General features: G+C 39.6%; 2 protein-coding genes across 3 annotated transcripts in view; one reads left to right on the forward strand and one right to left on the reverse strand.

Moving 5' to 3' along the window:
• schip1 (schwannomin interacting protein 1) overlaps positions 1–22,075 on the reverse strand; it is a 275,998-nt gene that overhangs the window by 241,164 nt on the left and 12,759 nt on the right. For both annotated transcript variants that reach the window (XM_085184870.1, XM_085184869.1), the window contains exons 4-5: positions 13,099–13,185; positions 10,582–10,723 (exon numbers count right to left, since the gene is read on the reverse strand). In XM_085184870.1, coding sequence (XP_085040996.1) covers positions 10,582–10,723; positions 13,099–13,185 — 229 coding nt within the window. The remainder of the gene's footprint in view (positions 1–10,581; positions 10,724–13,098; positions 13,186–22,075) is intronic.
• LOC146503353 (uncharacterized) lies at positions 17,344–22,013 on the forward strand. Its single transcript, XM_085130230.1, has one exon. The coding sequence runs from the start codon at positions 17,584–17,586 to the stop codon at positions 18,895–18,897; it is 1,314 nt and encodes a 437-aa protein (XP_084986356.1). The 5' UTR covers positions 17,344–17,583; the 3' UTR covers positions 18,898–22,013.

Raw genomic sequence — 22,075 nt, forward strand, 5'->3', positions numbered from 1 at the left:
ACTTAAAAACCGTATGTGTGCGAAAAAACAAAGATATCATGGAGAGGGAAAACAATTTTTAATGGCACTGTACTGTCAAAATGTTAAATAAGTATATGTCGACTGGTCTTAACGAAACCCATTTTATCAATTGGGATCAGGGGTGGTAAAGAACAGCTGGAGCAACCACTCAATGTTCATAATGCAGCAATCATATTTTAAAGGTGCCTTGTGGAGTTTTAGACCACTTAAAGTGCTGCAGAGAAAGGTTTTCTGAACAAATTTGAACACGTTCATGATCTTCAGGTGTGTTTTTTTTTTTCAAACAAACAAATCAAATCCATGCTCAGATAAAGAAATGAAAATGTTTTGTTAGATTTTGTGGAATTACAGAATAGTTTTGATTAAAAACACTGAAGATAACTGGAGTGTTTGTTATTTACAAGAAAAGTGTACCAGGCACTTGAAATAAAATACTGTGTATCTGTAGCGATTCTACTGCTGAAAACCTGTTGAATAATGGGAATGAGAATGACGGCCACTAACTTAATAGCTTATGGAGTTTATATTATGAAACGTTTTTTCACTATCTTGGCAGCACATGGTTAAATAATAAAATGTTTTGGAATTAAAATGTAAAAAAAAAAAAAAAAAAAAAAAAAAAAAAAAAAAATAAGTATATGTCTCACAAGTAATATTTGTCATTTTCTTTCACACTATGCTGTTAAAATAACGTGACTTGCACCACCAAAAGGCAGATAACCTTTGCATTTCCTGTTCTGGTGCGCTACCTTATCAAATAAAATAAGTTTGCTTGTGGAGATATCCACAGACATAAATCACAAGTCACAACATGCCACCTTGACACAACATCTTGACCTCCCTGGTTGGGCTTGCTGGGGCTCTAAATAATTTCAGTCCAGTTTTTTTTGTGAACTGAAATAGCCCTGCTGTGCTTTCCATTAAATGTGATGTATATGTGTTTCATATTAACTCTTATCTCTCCGTGTATCTATATATCTCTTTTAAACTGTTACACAACGAAGAAAGATTAAATATTATCATATGAATTGACCATAAACAAATGAAAAAAGTTAACAATTCAGAATTAAAACTCAACTATTTAACAAACACAGGTGTTAAAATAAAAACTTTGATATCTTGGAAATGGTAGCCAATCGTCTATTTTAACTGTCATATTTGAGCACCTCAAAATCTTTTAAAAAAATAGCTCACCTCTCTACCTCTCAAGCAGATAACGTCTGAAAAATTGTTGACCAGCGTAATAGGAGATCTTTTGAAAGCAGAAAATCGGACTGCTGAACTGCTCAAGCTGACAGTCGGACAATTAACATTTCAGACATACCACAAATCCATCTCATAATCTGAGCGTCTGGTTGTTGACGACTGAGGTGATAAATCACATGCAGTGATCCCACTCAGCTGGACATTAAGTGATCTGGCAATTCTGCCCAATTCTAAAATTAGTTGACCGTTTCAGATATCGGGCTTAACCACCTCAGCTGTCTGCCTCACCTGGCACCAAGACATTGTTTAATTGCTTCATTTGGGGCAGCGCTTCATTCCCAAACCAAAAAGGGCAGTCTGTCACCTGACTTGGAAATCATCTCATGTCAGATTTTAAGTAGCTTATACTAGTATTGCCTTGACCATAATACAGCATTTAAAAAAAATCATTTTAACAAATAAATATTGTTAAAGAAATGCTCAAGAAATATGATTATTTCAGAGGATCATATATAAAAGAAGTAATTGCCACCATTTAAAGAATCAGAATGACTCTCCTTTCTCTTATTTCAAAGGATAGTGGGTTAGTGAGCAAAATGCAGATAGAAAAATAAAAGCAAAAGACGAAGCAGCTGGAAGAAGTCACAAGAAGGAGAGAATAAACAAGCAAAACCTCAACGAGGGCGAAAGCTAAGGACAGACAAAAAAGGGAACGAGAGCGGAAAGATATTTGGTAGCTTGTGCAAAGTATTGGAAAAAGTATATAAGCGAGCTAGTCTGGCTCGGGACAGACAATTTTAATTTCACAAAACATTCCCACTATTTGTATCTTGCAAACAAATTACATAATGCAGATGAATCAGCATGAAACTGGCACAGACAGTTAACAATTAAGTAGCATTAAGAAGCAGCATTAGGAAACACAACAAAGAACAGGATGGATTAAAGGATAAATGCAAATGGATAAATGAGAGACAAGCTTCAACTTGAAACCCAACAAAGGGTCCGTTAGGTAATATGAGATTTACCACAGCATTAGAAGACAAAAAAATATGGAGGCACTGATTTATACAAACTGGAGCTAAGTGAGGGTTACATAAGTTTGTAGCAAAGACTGAAAGTTCTCACCTTTCTAACTATATTTTTTTTCAATATGCTTGCGATCTTGATTGACAGGCTGGGGGGCTGCAGGAAGTCATTTGCATAAGTAAATAAGGACATTCTGAGCAAGTTCACTGTTACCATGGTGACGCTAGAAGACTGTGAGGACACATTTGGCCCGTGTTTAAACTGCTACAGGGGAAACTAGACAGGTGCTCTGTATGTGAGTGCACATTAAAGACGTGCAGATACACATGTACGTATGGATCCGGTCCACACATACACACAGCTCTATTCAGTACAGTTAGTATGAATGCATATGCAACACAAGCGTCTTCACAGAAGCTTCAAAGATTTAATAAACTATTATAGACAAATGCAAAACTTCAAAGCAGAGTCTCTTTGCTGAGAAGATTTCTGACCTAACAATAGCATGCTTACAGCCCGACAACATTAAAGCACTTTATATTCATCAACTTGTACACATCGTCTGCATAAGAAAAAATGTGTTTGATCCAGAGGAATCTTAGATCTTTGACTTCTTTAATGTGCTGCTTTATTTATTTATTTATTTGTGATGCAGTGAAAACTATTGGTGCATAATGTATGCATCAAAAAACACGAGAAAGGGCAGACTGAGCTGTCAGAAACCCACACAGAGGACATCGCCTGAGCGTACCTGAGCGAGCTTCACACACCTAGCCACATTTTTATGATATTATTCGTGTGTTGTCACAAGTGTCAATGTTAACTGTGTAGAAGCTACCATAGATCTCACATTTTTCAGTATGTTATCTTGTCTCAAAAACACTGACACAGAATCAACTGAGCCCCGAAGCAAGAAAGTCGAGAATGAGAAGCTTTTGAGGAGTTCTTCAAAAAATTAAGTTTAACTCTAGCAATACAGAAATAAAATTACACATTTTACATTTATACCTAAACCAATTGTGTTTAGGTATAAAGCAGGGAGCATGATGGATATGTTCTATGATTACAACATATCCATCATGCCGTGCCGACACAAGACTATGCTGGTTGCCGCTCATTTGTACACTTCTTTTGAAAGGTGCGCCTTGACAAATACACCAAAAGTCAATGAAAGTACACAGATTGTGTAAAGATAACCACTACAAAATTGCCAGAGACCACGTCTCCTTAAATGGCCAGAGAGCATTTCATTAAGAGTCCCTTTTATTGAACTCCCGCTTAAACTGCTAAAACGCTGTCGGAGGAAGGATGAGCAGCTTGCAACTCTGTTAGTGCACATACTAATGAGGCAAACAGCAGCTAGCTGCCACAGCCCGGACTTTATGATATCAGGGAGGTAACTCTAGTTTAACAGTCACTGACTGGCACATCCTTCCTTTCTGCTTGACTTTCTTGGTCGATGAAATAAGGACTGTGGGTAATCTGTAGTGAACTCAAATAACAGGTGAGAGATTATTATCGAAAGCAGAAAATCAATCTTTAAAGAATCAGTTTTGTGACAAACTCCAGAACATGGGTGGATAAGTGTTTGTAAAAGCTCCTTTTTTCCTAAGAACGTTTTGTCTCGCTTTTAGATATGCACCCATTTGATTTTTACCCCAGACTCCCTCTTCTCTGTAAGGACAACTGTCTGCACTTCTCCTCAACCTTTCTCGCTGTGCAGTGTATTGCAAACACAGCAGGAGTTCTGTCAGAAGAAGATTATAATGCATCTGATCGGGTCAATGGACAGTAATGATAGATGGCTCCTGAACAGAGGGGAGTGGAACACGTAAATGGTGGGTTTAAGGGAGACTGAGAGAAAGAGAAGTGGTAGTGAGAGGTTGAGTCAGAGGCTGCACTATTTGTGCAGGTCAGAAAGGAGATCAAACCCCAGCTCTTCCCCTCCCATTCGCTGTCCCCGCTGCTCTTTACACTACTCTTCTCTCCTCAGGGGATCTCGTTACGGAGGACTCATTGGCCTTGAGAACTGAGCCTATCAGCGTATGTGATAGGCTAAAGAGTGGGGGAAAAAGAGGGGGACAAAACATCATGCTTAAGAGAAAGAGCGTAAGCAAGAGTGAGAAAACAAAGTGAAAGAGAGAGAATGAATGCATGATGGGGAAAAAAATGGGACCTGCAATAGAGGGGGGTGGGGGGAGAGCAATCTGAGAAAAGGTGTGAGTGCAAAGAGAAGCATATAGCCTTAGGTACCAGATTGTTATTACTGCTGCAGATGGTTTGGAGATGCTTTCAGCAGATTTATGTTGTGCTATAGTATATATATGTGAGTGTGTGCATGTGTGTGCCACATCTCTGTTTGTACGTGACTACATGTGAGCACACATGTCACTATATGCTTGTTTAGTTTAAGTAATGTCAGCTAAATGCCATGTTTTCTAGATAAATAACCAATTAGAAGCTTGTGGGGCGTTTGCAGTGAGCTACAGCATCTAATCAAATCGCTATACACCAGCTGTAAACCATTGCTCTCATCTAACTGCTGCACACAGCCTGCTTTAAATATCCAATCAAGCGATTCAAGACCATGTGCTCACACAGTGAGCACTCCCCTTTCCCTCACGATACTTTGCGTTTTTCTCCTACTTCTGGATCGACATCCATTTTGCTGTCTGTCTCTTGTTCATTTGTCATCTTTTTCCTCATTTGTGTAACAGCTTTCACTGATTTGTTTTGGAAGGGCTTTAATGTGCCACTGAAGACTGTTGCTGTGTTTATATGTGTGTACACAAGCTGATGTGAGCGTGTAATTACGAGTACTTTTCCAGGTCCACGGATGCAAGAGTTAACATCCACCTCGTATGAAGACATAGAAACAGTGACAAAGAAGGAATCAGACACTTTGACTGACATACCTGTGCCCGTGCATACACTTGATCTCATACCCACGCAAATGTAGAGTCATAAAGGCTTCAAAAGGCACAGTTATTATCATCATAATCACTCCAAAATCTGCCGCATCTTATCTACCTTCTAACTCCTAATCCTTTCAGATTTTCAGTCATCCATCATTCTCTTTCTGCCTTTGGAGAAATTAGCCTTCTCTTCTCCTCATTTTATCTCCCTGTCACATAGCCAAGATGAATTTTTAAGATAGCTTCCCGCTGGGCATTCACAAAAGCAGTGGCTATTTCACAGCCTCACTTATAAGCTTAGTCTTGTGCATGCTGTGCAACCCACATTGTTTATATGCAGTGTTGGGAAGGTTACTTTTAAAATGTATTCCATTACAGAATACATGCCCCAAAATGTATTCTGTAACGTATTCCGTTATGTTACTCAATGAGAGTAACGTATTCTGAATACTTTGGATTACTTAATATATCATCATGCCGTTTACAACTACGTGAATGTACTATTGCTGTGATTTATTACTGTTACTGAAGGTCCGCGGCTCTGAACCGTAGTAAAGGGACCTCTGGCTAATACGGTGGGTTCTGTGTCGGGCTCGTAGCCGAAAACTAGCTTTACTTTGTTGTCTGGGTCAACTTTGCTAGCAGAGACAGAGAGAGGCGTTGAAAGGCTGCTCCAACGGAACTTATTGTTTTTGGAAGAAAACACGAACACGGTGTAACAGTCGAGTCTTAATAGCTTACTTACAACTGGGCTCGTCAGGCTCTCTTCTTGGCTGCAGTGGTTATTATTATATTTACATGCTTCCAGCTCCCGTTTTTGCTCGATGACAGCTCGTACTTTTCCTTTTTGTCCCTCCCTCGCTCACAGACACATAACGTGTATGGCAGTCCATTCTCCCTGCAGCACGGACTACACTGCCTATGATGCTACATTCTTTAGAGCTATACCTGTAGCATTCTGCCTATTAGCTTAGCACAACAACAACAAAAAAGCCTCTCTCACCCAGGAAACACGCAGAGAGAGAGCGTCACCCTGTAACCATGGCAACCGTAACGCTGCCACCTGAAGCAACAGAACGTAGCTGTCAAACAAAACCCAAACAGTCCTGACCCGCCACAATATGAAACAGGGAAGTACCGCCGTGTAATCCATTTATTTCAACAAAGTAACTGTATTCTAAATACCACCTTTTTAAACGGTAACTGTAACGGAATACAGTTACTCATATTTTGTATTTTAAATACGTAACGGCGGTACATGTATTCCGTTACTCCCCAACACTGTTTATATGTATGCATAGTTTCTAGACTTTAGGCAAACATTGACTACAAATCATTTTTATTCAAGAACTAAAAACATTTCTTGCATTTAAAATTATGTTAGCTTGTCCGATTACTTTTGAACCTCGGAAAACGGAGCATGATGTATAAATATGGCTGTAATTAAAAAGGAAAGTCAGCACTTCAATCACATGCAGACTGCTTGATTTAAAAAGCACTGTGGTGGTGTACAGACGCAAACTACAAAACTCTCAACAAATTATGCACCTAACTGTAGATGAAGCACGTTCATTTTAGTCCATCTCTGTGTGTGTTTCAGGGCTGAACATTCTTCTTGAGTTTATATTTTGCACAAGCAATCACATTTTCTTCCCTAACGGATACAAATGCAAGAGTTAGTGTCTCTCAGGAAGCCAGCTGAGCCTGGGCCTGTTTTGACAGTAAATAAGCTAATAGGCAAATGTCATGGCTATTAAATGAGTTAAGCCCGATCGATGTCAACTGTGGAGCAGAGGTGTATAAATTCAATTCAAATGAGACACCAACTGACACCAATAAAACATTTGTTAGAATTTGTCAGGAGAAACGCCAAGGGATGTGTGTGCGCGCGAGTGTGTGTATGCACGGCAGGGGGAGGGCATGGGGTGCATTTGTGAATGTGAATGTGTAACTGTGCGTGGAAAGGCAGTGGGAGGGAAAGCAAGGGATGACATAGAGTGAGCCACCCTCACTCTATGTCATCCCTTGACATAGAGTGAAAAGGGATTAAGTAGGGTAGAGGTGGAGGCACAGATGAAGACGTCACTTTGCTTTGGATTCTTGGCGGTGAGAGATGAGAGAGTGATCTCCCACGCAGGCTACAGAAATGCTTACAGTGACACTTTCCCTCCACCTGGGCTGAACAAAAGGAAGGGGAAAAGTGCAAACATGTCACAGAGCCAGGAGGAGATCAATGTCCACAAACACAGTTAGCAGACAAGCAGCCATGGACGCACAAGCTGAATGCAGCTAAGCATAGAGGATGTTATGCAATTTATCTTTTTTTAATACAGTCAGCTCTGTGCTTTTTATTCTTTTGCATCCTTCTCCTCACAGTCCTATTCGCCTCTTAACTATACATCACTTAAATCATTTCATCAGACAGCCCACCAGCTGTATCTTTTTCTCTGCAATGACAGCAACCGAGCTGAAGCGTTTTATCTCCATTCTCATCTCAACACTTTGGCTTTGATCTTCGGTTTGTGCGAGTGAACGAACCTCAACAAACCATCCCAGGGGGCCACACTCTGCTGTGAATCATGGGGATCTACTCGTGCAATCAAGTCAGCTCATATAGATGCTCAAATGTAAATGTACACATAAACTTTTGAAAGCATATTTGAAATGCAGAACAAACTGTGCAAGGTACCTAATACTAGTCTACAATTATGGTCAAATAAAGCAGGAGCACAGAGACATAATTTGTTTCCAGCTTGCAGATAATGTTCTGTTATATATCACTGAATTAGCATCTCTGCTTTCACTGCTCCACACGACCTCATCAGCATTCAAAAGTGAAGCTAATCAATTCCCAGGTAAGCTCTCAAATTTGCCCAGATATGTCTACATACAGAATGTTAGTTTAGCCCGAAGGCTGGTAGAAACATGACTTGTATTAGTATGGTTTTGCCTTCAGCATGTTAAGTACTTTGGTGTGGTGAACACCAGTGTTTTAAGTACTGTTTCTGGAAGTTAAATGACGATTGATAACTGCATATTTAATATGGAGTACACTCAGGCCAGCTCAACAACAAAAAATGTTTGTTGTTCTGAACCTGGCAATTCGTGTGGTCAATATCCTTGGCAGGAAAGGTTCATTTACTGATTCTCAAATGTCCATGTTTTAATTAATACAAGTGCATGGGCTAAGTGGAGGTGAAGTCATCATTACATGAAGCATGAGCTGTGTGTAGCAACCAGTCAGTTGTGAGCCCGTGTGCCAATCAGAAGTTAAAAAAAAAGAAACATAAAATGGAAATATTCAACTGTAGTACAAGTATTTGAAATTTGTTGTATCTGGATAAACCCCTTGAGATGTAACATCTTGTTTCAAGGAGGTCGACAACTGCAACATTAGCTTGACACTGATGCAATGACAGCTGAGGTCTGGGAGGTACTGGGAAGGTGAGCTTGAATCTAGAAGGTTTTCCAATGTTGGAAGAAGTAAAGAAGGAAAAACCACAGCGCTGCAGTGTGTGCTATGTGTGCGTGTTTATGCATATTTCATGGAACTATGATATTGAAGTACGTTTGAACCTCCCCCTCCCCTACAGGCCAGCCGCAAGGTCCTTCAAGCCCACATGAGCCAACATGAAGAACCACACAAACATACATGCACAAACACACACATAGTATGGCACCCTGGCCTTATGCTGATGAGTGTTTGTCCTTCAGCGACCACAAGAGCCACAGCAGAGTGATACAGTCTGAATGAGGACAGACGAAGCAAGAGAGAAAAAGATGCAGAGAGAGTGGTGACAAGACAGAGAGGGGAAGAAAAAAATGGAGTTAAGAGTGTAGTGTGCTGTGGGCGGAGGTGCAAGAGGAGCCAAGGCGAGGCGGTACAGAGGGCAAAGGTTCAGCACAGCTCGTCCAGCATTACTCCACCAAAATAGAGCTTCAAACTGAAAAAGGTAAGGCAGATTGGGGAGTGAGTGACTCACAGTAAACACTCTCAGCAAAAGTGAGTGTTTAATCTCAAAAGATTTTTTTTGGTGAACTTTACACCATTCAATTTGAAGTAGCGGAGGAAAAGACTGAGTAAGCGTCACTTAACAACATTACACCAGCAGCCCCAGCGTGCACAGGTGTGGGCTGCTTGGTGATATTACAAGTATTTCAATTGTTCAGTCGATGTGAAATACTATTAACAGCCAGAATTAAGGTAAAAGTATTTAACTCAATTCAACATCTCCTCTAATTGTATAACTATTCATTATAATATAGGACTAAAGTGTAAGTAGGATATTACAGTCCATTGTTTTCATGAGTCCAGCATATTTTAACATAAAATTTGCAAATAAAAAAAAAAATTATTTATTAAATATATTGCAATAGTGAAGAGTAACATACGTGATTTTTCAAGAAAAGAGGGGATTCTTTGTCATCCTGGTTTTTAAGTTACAGCAAGTTTCTAATTAGCGAGACACTTTGCTGCTGTTTAATGAACAACAAACTCTTTCAACCAGAACAAACAACCTAATAAACGAAGCACATGCACACACTCACTGAGTCTCACCAGGATACTAGCCCATCTGTTTGCTAAGGGATTCTTGCTTCCTCTAACACTGCTTAAAAAGAGAGTGGGAAACAAATGCAACCCACACACACTAGTGAGTACGGAGACATGACATCATTTTTTTCCCTGTGCTGAGTCTCTGCAAAGAACGTGGGCAGGAGTGTGCGGGTAGCTTGTGTGTGTGTGTGTGGCTCAGTGTGATTACTAAACGGTGAGAGCCGACACAGACTGTGGAATCGGCGCAGCAGACTAATGCGCGAGCCTCTGCGTCCGCATGTGTCACTTAGAAGTTGAGGCGATCTAAAGGCATCTTTTTTTTTTCATCTCTGCATCTGCTTCTGACTGTCTTTGTTCTTTTCTCCTTGTCTTCTCGCTGTTTATTAGCTGCTGTTTATGCAGTTATTTTTTTTTCTCTGGCTTTTGTTTGGATGCCATGCCCTGTGAGCATTGTTTAATGCTCCCCCACATTCCCTGAGGAGATTGGGGGGGAGTGTGGGGGCAAGATGGGGGAGGACAAGGGCATAGGCACTTCATTAATCAATCAACCAGCTTTGAAAATTTACCTAATTAACGGCTAATTACAGATCTGGGCACAGTGCCAGCTGGCATCCCATCCACCTACACCCCTGCAGTCCCCCAAATGACACTAGAGGTAAACATCCCTCCCTCGCTCCCTCTTTTTTACTCTCGTCTTTGTTAGTCCACCCATCCGTGCATCCTCTCCCCCCATTTGTTATTCATTCTCTACTGTAACAACAGATGAGCTGATCACTCACTCAAGACATCTCTGAGCACTTGGCTCATTCTCATGTCACACCATATGGCTGTCTGAATTTGTTTTCGCAGTCTCACCGGTGAAATATTGGTGGTCATCACAGGTTCCTGGAGGCTCTCTGAAGGCACCGTCTCTCTCCAATGATCATTGGTTCGGTTCTCGTCTTGTGCTTGCCAGCTCTCTCTACGGGACATACTGGCACGCCAGGCACGCTGGATCCTGGTGACATAAATCAGCAAAATGTATTTATTGAGACATCTTGCATTTTTTGGGTGTTAAATTCTGGAGTTCCCAGTGAAAGGAAATGGATTTGCTGAAACTTTTTAGAAGCCATGTTAAGTATTTGCTTCAAGGATGTTTGATGAACGATTGTTGGAGTGATAGCTGCTGAGCATAAAATACACAATGTTGTGCTGCCATAACCAAAGGCAAGCAAGTGTTGTTTTTTCTTACTCACTTTAAAAAATAAGAAAAATAATGTAAAAAAAAAAGACAACATTCATTGGACACTTCATTGGATATATGGCTAGTGCAGAGTTGGACACCAATCTGTCTTTAATTTATTGACTCTTTCATGGCATAGATTCACAAAGGAGCTGGAAACATCCCTCATTTTGGTCCATACTGACATGATAGTGTTCAGTTGCTACAAATTTGTCAGCTTTACATCCATGGTTTGTATCTCCCATTCTACCACATCCAAAAAGTCCTCTACTGGATTGAGATCTGGTGACTGTGGAGGCAATTTGAGTACAGTAAACTTAATGTCATATCCCACACTATTACACCAGGACTACCCACCTGAATTTTTTCTTTCATGTGTTACATAAATTATGACTCTACTATCTCAGTGATGCAGCAAAAAGAGTCAGTCCAGAGAACGTTTTTCCAGTCTTCTATTGTCCAATTTTTGTGAGCTAGTGTGAATTGTAGCCACAGCTTCCTGTTCTTAGCCGACAGGAGTGTCACCCGGTGTGGTCTTCTGCTGCCCATCTGCTTCAAGGTTGGATATGCTGTGCATTCACAAATGCTCTTCTGATACCTTGCTTGTAAAAAGTACTTATTTGTCACTGTAGCATTGCTGTAAGATCAACACAGTCTGTCTATTCTCCTCTAACATCAACAGATGCTCACTATTTTCTCTTTGTCTGACCATAAACCTGAGATAAATTAAGTAGTTTAAAATTTTCTGAATCAAATCAAATCGCATTATTACCTTTTCTGATACATGGTTTGTACTTCAGGAAGTCAAGACAACCTCTAAATACCTTTGTTGGTATCACGTGATTGGCAATAATTCAGTTTACTTAACAAAGTGGTTGGTGAGCATAGAAATACCTAAGAAGGCGTAAAGAAGTAAGTCTAACAATTACCCATTAAAGAAACGTAACACAGCTCATTCTTTATTCTCCGATCACTTAATTTTTATCAAATTTAACAGCTTTGGTGCAGAGCTTTAAGCGCATCTGCAGTACTGCTGGGCTTGTTCTTGTATGATAGCATGCAATAATGAATTTGCAGCATATGTGTGAGTATATATACTGTCTGTCTGGCATAGTTGTAAGACTGAGCCAAAACAGGTTTCTTGTTTTTTTTTTAAAAAAGATTTGCTATCATTATGAATAAAGGTTAACTTAAATTTGAATGCTCACCAAAAAATCAAACAAACAAAAAAGCACAAACACAGTTAACACAGAACTGGAAGTGAAATAGTTCACTTCCAGTTCTGTTTCTTCATAAAACTGAAGGAATATTGCCAAGATGCAAGATATTAAGTAAACGAGTGCATCACACCAGATTTCTGTCTCTCTTTCTTTAACTCGTCTTCTTATTTAGCTCTTTGAATTTCCAAGACAACTTCTCCTTCTTGGCCATTCTCAAACATCTTTCTCCTCAGTTTCTTGCTTAACTTTGTCTATGTTTTCCTTTTTCCTTGTCCTCTCCCTGCCTATGTTTCCAATCTACAGACAGCTTTCTCCCCATCTTTCACTTTCCGCTCACTTTCATCCCAGTAGTCACCTCAGCAGCAGACTCCAGGATGGAGTGTGGATCAATTACCCGATGGAGAAACACATTCACCTCCAGTGGAGCAGAGAGACAGCTGAGGCAAATGGAACAAATCGAATTAAACCACATCTTCTAGCTCCAAGCCACTACCTTTTCTTCTTCCTTCACTCCTCCTTTTTCTTCTCCCTTTGCTTTTTCAGTCTCTCCATTTCCGTGTATTCCTGTTTCATTGACTTTTCTCCGAGTTCATCCAAACACTTTTTCCTTATCTGTCAACATTTTTTTATCCTATAGAGAAATAGTTTTTTTTCTATCCTTGGCTTCCAATGAAGTGAAAGCCTGAGGCCAGAGCTGTTCTTCCCTGTCGCACAAACAAGTGTGTAATTGCATAGATGAAAGCTAATGCTTTCAAAAGTGACCCTTGACCCCACAAGTCCATGACCCCAAAGAACAGATTGAATTGAAAGGAACTGAACATGGATGACATTCAAAATGAAAGCCTTTCATATTGTAAGAATCTATTGTTATGACTGGGTATTGTACAAATAATCATAATGACACATAAAGCAGCCAAAAGTGATACTCACACAGCAGCCTTTATCTCTAGGTGCTGTTGTTGATCACGGCGGTGAAGGCTATTGTCGTCCTCCATCTCACTCCTACGTGGACAACTTCTACAACGATAACAGTGCAGATAAAGAATAATTGTGAGGTTGGAAATATAAATACTGGCATCAACACAGAACATGGTGCAGGCACGTGCAGAGGGGGGGGCTAGAGGGGCTTGAGCACCCGCCCCTTTCCTGATGGGTGCCCAAAGTGCCCTTTTGTTGAGGCAACTTTAAAAAAAAAAAAAAAAGTATTTATTTTTTTTAATGTATGTGTGCGTGCGGAGTCCTGTCTGGGCCCCTCAACAATAATATTTAACTATTAATCACAGTTTTGCTAAATAAAAGGATCTGGCTTGCATCAGTCACATGATCACATTTAACCAATGAGCGCCGCATTTTTTGCGGTCCGGAGCTGTAGGAGAAACACAAATTAACTCAGAGACACAGACTGATGCGACAAAACCAGTAAGTAGGTGTACAGCGTACACTGTAGTCTATAGCACACAGGAGTATTAGCTTATTATGTACACGTTGGTAAGTTGAAACAAACGAGCGTGCTGCGTGTGCAACAGCGTGACAAACATTACCTGTCCTTTTATTAACTGCACAAGTAGTGCTGGTCATAGCTGCTGGCTACCTGTGTAAGGCTGTCATGGGTCTGTAGCTCTGTCACCGTTTTAGGGAACATATTTAGTTTTAAAGTAAGTTTCCGGGCTTTTCCTGCCTTTCTGGAGGGATTATATTTCACTAAAAAACGATCTAATATGCATGTCCACATAATTATGCATTATTATAATTATAATATATTAAAAAACATACGCTGTATTTTAAAGAACATACATTAAGAAGCAGATTATATTAGATTTATATTTTAAATAAGACAAAATTTGGTTTTTACAGCAGTAAAATTATTGTATCTTTACAGTTTAAAAATGTAATAAGCTTTGCCCCTGCACAGAGTGGATAGTGAAACAAATGGAATCATCATAAATACATTATTTCATATTTATTACTTCCCCCTCCTCATTGCTTTATTATTGTAGCTCTAGTAATAAATAATAATGTAAGGATTCTGGATCAGCACCATGATGCCCATAGTATATACAGTATTCTGAAGAAGGTCTAAAATGTCACTGTGTGTGCGTGCATGTGTGTGTTTTATTTAGATGGATTTAAAAAAAAATATTACTCATGATATAACAATGTCCAGACATGCCTGGTAAGGACATGAGGAGGAAACAGTAGGAGCTGTGTGAGGCTACTAAAGGCAGTGATATAACATTTTTCTGTCATCATTAAGTGCAAGAGTTGTTCGGTGTGGATAATTAAATTATAGTTTATTGCAATAGCAAGTTGTGCCTTGTTCTCAGATAGACAGCAAGTGGAGAGTGATATATGAAATGATGGGATGGAAGGAAGAAGAGAAGCAAAGAGTGATTCACAGGCAGAGCCTAAATTATTTCTCACAGTTTTTTGTTGCCTTATGGTTCCAAGCGCTGTCACCAATCTTTGCATTTTGTTATTATCTCATGATACTTGTTTAATCAGCTACCATCTCTCCTATGGACTTTTTACTGTCTACAGTCTCAGATCAACACAGCCCTCCAGCACTATCCACAGCAACCCCTCTACAGCAACATTGTACCCATCAGGTAAAACATCGGCTACGTTTGCTTTGCCTTGTTGCCCATATTAGATTCTTGATGAATGTGTGTTGTTGTTATTCAGCCTGGTTCAATGTGCCCCTTTTTAACTTTGAGCACCCGCCCCTTTAAACCTCTCTGCACGGCCCTGGATTAATTCACCTATTAAGAGGAAAAAAATGCTGACATACTTAAAGAGGCAGAGTGTAGATGTCGCTTTTATTCAGGAGAGTCACCTTACAGACGCTGAACATTTAAAACTACGAAGAGATTGGGTGGGCAATATTTTTTACTCGTCATATACTTCCAAAGCGAGAGGCGTTACCCTGCTTATTAATAAACACCTGAACTTTCAACTAAACTCAGTTGAAAAGGACAAAAATGGCAGATTCTTACTTGTAGATTGTGAAATAAATAGAAATAAGATAACTTTGGTAAATATATATGGGCCCAACTACGACGACCCTTTATTCTTTAACAACTTAATAATGAAAGTGGCTACAATTGAGGGCCAGTATATTGTGGGTGGAGACTTTAATTTGGTCCTAAATCCTTCTTTGGATCGGTCCTCACCCAAAACAGCTTCACTATCCAAGGCAGCAACAGCACTGAACCAAGGTATGAAGGATATAGGCATAATTGATGTGTGGCGAAACCTTCATCCAGGCCAGAAGGACTTTCACCAGTACATAATACACACTCTAGAATTGATATGTTTCTTGTACCACAAAATGTGACGGCAACAGTGATAGATTGCTCCTACTTAGCAACTACTTTTTCAGACCATAATCCCATTAAACTCTCCTGGGCTACCAATATGTCGCAAAGTGCAACCCACAGGTGGAGGTTTAAAAATTATATGCTAGGAAACTATGATTTTATTTCATATATGAACACTAATATTGAAATATTCCTAGATGCCAATTCAAATTCCTCTTCACATGCCAATATTTGGGAAGCTCTCAAAGCCTATATGAGAGGTATGGTTATGTCATACGGTGCCAATAAGGTTAAAAAGGTTAGAGAGAAGATAACTAAATTGGAGATTGACATTAAAAACTTGGAGCAGGAATATATTGCTACCAAAAAGGAAGAATACCTCAATATATTAACAAAAACAAGGTTGCAATATGATAATTTATGCACCGGCAGAGCAGAAGCAGCCATGGCCAGAACTAGATATCACTACTACGAATTTGGAAACAAAACAAGTAAACTACTGGCCTGGCAAATTAAGAAAGAAACATCTGATAAATTTATACGGACAATATTAACGGAAGATGATAAACTTCTTGATGAATCAGCACTCACAAATGCAGAGTTTAAACGGTTCTATGAAGATTTGTATAAATCTGAGCAAGGGGTCGACAGTACTGCTGCAAAAAGATTTATAGATGGAATAACCCTTCCTAAATTATATAATGAGGACAAAGAACTGCTTGATGCAGATATATCTGAGATGGAGGTTCTTCGAGCCCTCAAGTGTTTACAAAATAATAAGACCCCTGGACCAGATGGATTCCCAGTTGATTATTATAAGGCTTTCTCTAATAAATTATTGACACCACTTACAAATATGATTAAAGAAGCTTTAGAAAATAATAAATTACCAGAATCATTGGAAATTGCAACAATCACATTACTGCCAAAACCGGGCAAGGACAAACAGATGTGACTCTTACAGACCCCTCAGCCTCTTAAATGCAGATTATAAAATATTATCTAAAATAATTGCACTCAGATTGGAAGACATTATGCCTAAGATAATAAATGCCGACCAAACAGGCTTCATTAAAAACAGACATGGAGCAGATAATGTGCGACGTTTGCTCCATATACTGAACACTGCTCAAAAAAACCAAGACCCACTGCTAATAATCTCCATGGACGCTAATAAAGCATTTGACAGGATTGAGCCAAACTTTCTATTTCAGGCGATGGAAGCTATGGGCTTCGGAGAAAAGTTCACCCGCTATGTTAGGACACTTTTTAATGCCCCCAGAGCCAATATCATAACAAATAATGTGCTCTCAGGCACCTTCTCTTTAACCAGAGGCTGCCGACAAGGTTGTCCAAGCTCCCGCTTGCTCTTCGCGATTGCGATCGAACCACTAGCAGTTGCCATCCGTACTAGTGCCTCCATATCTGGAATCAAATTTGGCACAAGTGAACATAAACTTTCTCTATACGCAGATGACCTCCTACTGTATATAACGGACCCTCTTAAATCAATTCCCTCTTTAATGAAGTGTCTTAAAGAATACAGTGCAGCCTCAGGATACAAGTTAAACTATACCAAAAGTGAGATTATGTATTAGAGCTCTATTAGAGCTCTTACTGACCCATTACAGTGGTGTAATAATGGATTTACGTATTTGGGTATACAAATTGGTAAATCTGAGGATCAAATATTCAAACTAAATTATATCAAACTGTTGGAGCAAACCAAACTTAATATTCAGAGATGGATGGATTTTCCATGATCTCTTATAGGGAGAATTAATGTTATTAAAATGAACACTTTGCCTAAGTTTATTTACTTATTTCAATGTCTCCCTATAAATGTTCCTAAAAGTAAGAAACACTTAAATATTAAGTTAAATTTGAAAAAGGTTTAAAAAAAAACATCCCCATTCCAAAATGTCATGTGACAATCTGATTGGCTTAGGAGTGATGATGTCACAAGGATCTTTGATCCTTTGAAGTTTTTCCTTAAGTAGGGGTGAGAAACAGCAATTTTTAGTTCGTTTGTTTGCAGCCTTCAAACGTTCACTACAGAAACAGAAACCTCTCAGAGTCATCGGATACAAACGCCAACATGTATCCAAGATTACGGCAACCAAGACAAAGAGATTACGCCGCCTCTCCTTCCTGCCGTGGCCGGCCAATTTCTCCAAATGGCCTCTTATCCATCCAAAGGGCATTACAGGAGAGTAGGAATGAAAACAACCATCTCCAGAACAAAATGCAACAAATTGAAGAAGAAAAACATCACCTGGAGAAGAAGTGCTTACAAATGGAAGCACAAAACAAACACCTGGAAGAAACACTACAGCGCCAGCCCGACATCAACATTATTAATGAGGGCTGGGGGATCAAGTTTGCTCAAGCCAGAGAGCAGATTGTATTCCTCATCAAAGAAAACAAGAAAAAGAGCGCTGAAGTTAAAGAAATGTCCGAGCAGCTTCAAGGCAGGAAAGCCACGATTGATAAGATAGAGTGGGATCTTCAATACATGGACCAAAAGAATCAGCTGCTCCAAAGAAAGCTTGATGAAGCTGAAGAAAAAAATAAAGAAGTCCTCCAACAGAAGGAACAACAGGACACAAAGCAAAAAGACCTGCAGCGCAAACTCCAAGGCATGCAGGAAAAGTACATAATGGTGAAGGTAAGGTTGGATCAAACACTGCGCCAAAATAAAGACCTCCTTCAAGACAAAGAACAACAGCAAGAAAGACTGACAGAAGAAAAGTGCATTATCAAGGACTTTGAGAGTAAAAATCAAAAAATGCAAGAAGTCTGTAATGAACTGAAGGTCAAAACAAGTGAGCTGGAGGGAGAAAAGGAAACACTGGAAAAACGATGCTCACAGATGCAGAAAAGGATCGATCACATGGCAAAAAACAACTCAGAGCTCATTAAGGGGATATTGTTGGAATTCAACAACTTGAAGCGGGAAAACACAGAAATGCAGGCCCAAAAGCAAAAGCAAGACAAAACGCATGAAGACCTGCAGTGTACGCTCCGCGACATCCAGAAAAGAAATGAGCAGCTAGAAGGCATGCACAAAGAAGATCAAGTGAGAAATGCAGACCTGCAGAAGGCAAAGCAAACACAGGAGGCAACATCCAAAGACCTCAAAGAAAAGCTGGAAGAAACACAAGCAACATTAGAACAGGTGGAACAAACATGCAAGAAACTTGAGAAGCAAAACACAGAAACCATCGATGACTTGAGAACCCTCATCCTGGAGAAAAAGGCGCTCGTGGAAAAGTCCATGAAAAAGAAGAAAAAATTCTTCAGCTTGTTCCGGAAGAGGGACAATACTGCTTCTTCAACTGATGTAGCCTCGTCTTGCTCCACCTCTGTTCACCCCCCCAACCAGTCCTGGCAGTTGACTGCCCCCTCCTGAGCCTGGTTCTGCCGGAGGTTTCTGCCCGTTTAAAGGCAGTTTTTCCTCCCCACTGTCGCCTAGTGCTTGCTCAGAGGGGATTGTTGGGGTTTTCTCTCCTCTACCTTGTTTCCTTATTTACTTGTTAACTTTTTCGCTCTTACTTCATTTAACCTCGTTTCTTTATTTACTTGTTAACTTTTTCGCTCTTACTTCATTTAACCTTGTTTCCTTATTTACTTGTTAACTTTTTTGCTCTTACTGTGTTTAACCTTGTTTCCTTATTTACTTGTTAACTTTTTTGCTCTTACTTCATTTAACCTTGTTTCCTTATTTACTTGTTAACTTTTTCGCTCTTACTTCATTTAACCTTGTTTCCTTATTTACTTGTTAACTTTTTCGCTCTTACTTCATTTAACCTCGTTTCCTTATTTACTCGTTAACTTTTTCACTCTTACTTCATTTAACCTTGTTTCCTTATTTACTCGCTTGTTTAACTTAAAAAATAAACCAGTTGAATTTATCCTTTGAGTATTGTTCATCTAATCTTTACAGAGTTTTTCCAAAACACTTTCAAACATTCAGATCTGTCTTTCATTTCCTCCTTGAAACCTCATGAACGGTGAACTAAAAACTCTGGAACATGGTTTGAAACACTGAAATTGTTTCAGCTGAAACTGGCAAAGTCATACGTGCGTGTGTGTGTATGTGTCACTAGTCAGGTCATCATGTTTAGGCTCATTCACTCCAGAATTATTTAGGCCAAATCTTTCAAACGGTGTCATTGCACACACTCTTCAATCACACAAATGCAGGATTAATTATTTGCAGTATCTTATCTGATTTATTATGAGAATGTCATGCCTGATCATTTGCACCCACACCATCAAAAATGGGGGCAAAAGGGAGGAGATCGCGTTTAATCGATTATAACACGAGGTCAGAAATATAAGTGCTGACATGAGTAGTGTCCACAGAAACCTCTGAATCTCAGCTAAAAGCTCATGTAAACCACGTCTACAAACACCAAACAAAGCAAAGACACCAGACAGTTAAAAGAGCAGTTACGTCACCATGAATCTGTGGACAGGTAATATCCATATTTTGATTTATGATTTTCTGGAGTTAAATGGGAACCAAAGCATATTTTCAAAGGTTTTATATGCTATAAAATACTTTTAAGAATTAGGTGAGGGAAATAAAAAATCTATTTTTCTATGTTTGAGTCACAATAACTTTGACATAGTAACATCTGCAGTAATATTTACAGCTCTGATGACATCTCACCAGCAATGTTCCCTCTAATTTGTCATGTCTGAGCGAACACACAAACTCCCTGAGCGGACACTTGGACCACTGTGAGCAACAGCAGACGTGTGCACTGTGGTCACGCCAGCATCAAATCCATCCAAGTTACATGATTTATTAAAATAATCAAATTACAGCATTTACATTTATGTTAGACTACTTTTAATTAACTGCTTTAGCCCACTTACAATGAAAAATAAAAAAAATCTTGTTCATGACCTGTGTAGTATGTTAACACTATTGGAAGTAAAAATAACTTGAACTCCAATTTTGAAAACACAACTTTCTTTCTTTTTCTTTTTTTATAAAGCTCTGACTTGTATTATGAGTCTGTGGTCTGGGAGAGAGTCCTGTAACTCTGTCTGCAAAATACAGTAAATAATGACCAATGCTGGGCAATTAATTATATAGTTACTTCTTCAAAAAAGTTACTGAGTTTTGCAAACAAAGTTTTTTGCAGCTGTTTGCCTAAAAATGCAGCCAAGGCGGTTTTTTTTAAATAAATAAATAAATAAACATTTCAAACTATTTACAGAACAATCAGCTGTTCTGCATCAAATCTGATGCCACACAAATTATTTGTGCCACTCCAAAAAATAATTTCTGTCCACTATGAGATAAAGAAGAACAACAGCCTGATACCTGAAGGCCTGACAACAGGAGATGTATCACTGCTGTAACACCTGTAACATTCAGCAGTCGCCTCATTGTTCTGACACACACAACAAAACTACTGACTACACTACACACTAACTACACAAGATTTGCACTAAACGTCGCAAATCTCTCACATCTCAAAACACCGCCGTCACTCCTAAAACTTCCCCCTTCCTAAACAACTAAATGCCATGTTGCCATATCATTTTTTGATTGGTCGACATGGTACATTTTTCGACCAATAGGAAATGGCGGGGTTTTTGGTGTTGTTTTTGCTCACAGGCGGAGAGTGCTTTCCTTATAAAATGACGTTTTTACAGTTTCTTCCCGCAATAAATATAAAAACCAAACATTGCATATTCTTTTTATCATAACTCTGGTTTTACGTGGCCTATCAACACAATTTAAAAACTGGTATAAAGTCCACACTTTTTCCGTTAATTCTTCTGTCTGTCCTCCTCACATCTCCAATGGTTGTACACGTTGTCATTAACGTGGCTTCACTCCACATCAGCCGCTTTGCTCGCTAAAACACCGGTGTCGGCACATAAGGGCGCTTTCATAGCCTGTCAACCACGTTGATTAGCTGCGTATATACGAATGTGAATCGCATTCTTGGCTGGACTATGGGATAAGGTGGCATCGTTCTGATCCCATACAGGAGCAGCCAGTCACTTACTGACTAACACTGCATAACAGAATTGTTAATGTATGGGGGGACTGTCTGGTAGCCATGTGAAGACGTGTTGTACAGGGCTCCTCAATGGACTAACTTTTTTCATAATTCCACTGCTCCAAAACTAACGAACTTTTAATAACAGTACGATAACACGCCCGTGTGCTGCTCTGAGGCACTTTTTACATCTTGAAAGCTACGTTGTACAAAATATGAGCAAAACTAGATCGGGGAAAGAGCAGGCCGCAAAAGCCTCGGACCATGCTGAGGACAGATCGGAGGCACCACCCCTTGACATGAGTGAGATTATGAGAGCGATTGCTAGCTCTGAAAAGAGGATATTGGACCGTATCGATTCAAGCACGAAAGATTTAAATGATAAAATAGACACAATCAAAGAAGATCTGGAGAAGCAAGAGACCCGTTTGGAAAGTGTTGAGTTTGGTTTGAATACTTATTCAGACCGGACAGTGGAGTTGGAAAACGAGGTTAGCAAGCTGAAATCGGACGTTGCGAAGTTGACCAGCAAGTTGGACGACATCGAGGGGCGACAACGCC

This window comes from Neolamprologus multifasciatus, chromosome 14, assembly GCF_963576455.1.
Source record: "Neolamprologus multifasciatus chromosome 14, fNeoMul1.2, whole genome shotgun sequence".
Classification (NCBI taxonomy): Eukaryota; Metazoa; Chordata; class Actinopteri; order Cichliformes; family Cichlidae; genus Neolamprologus; species Neolamprologus multifasciatus.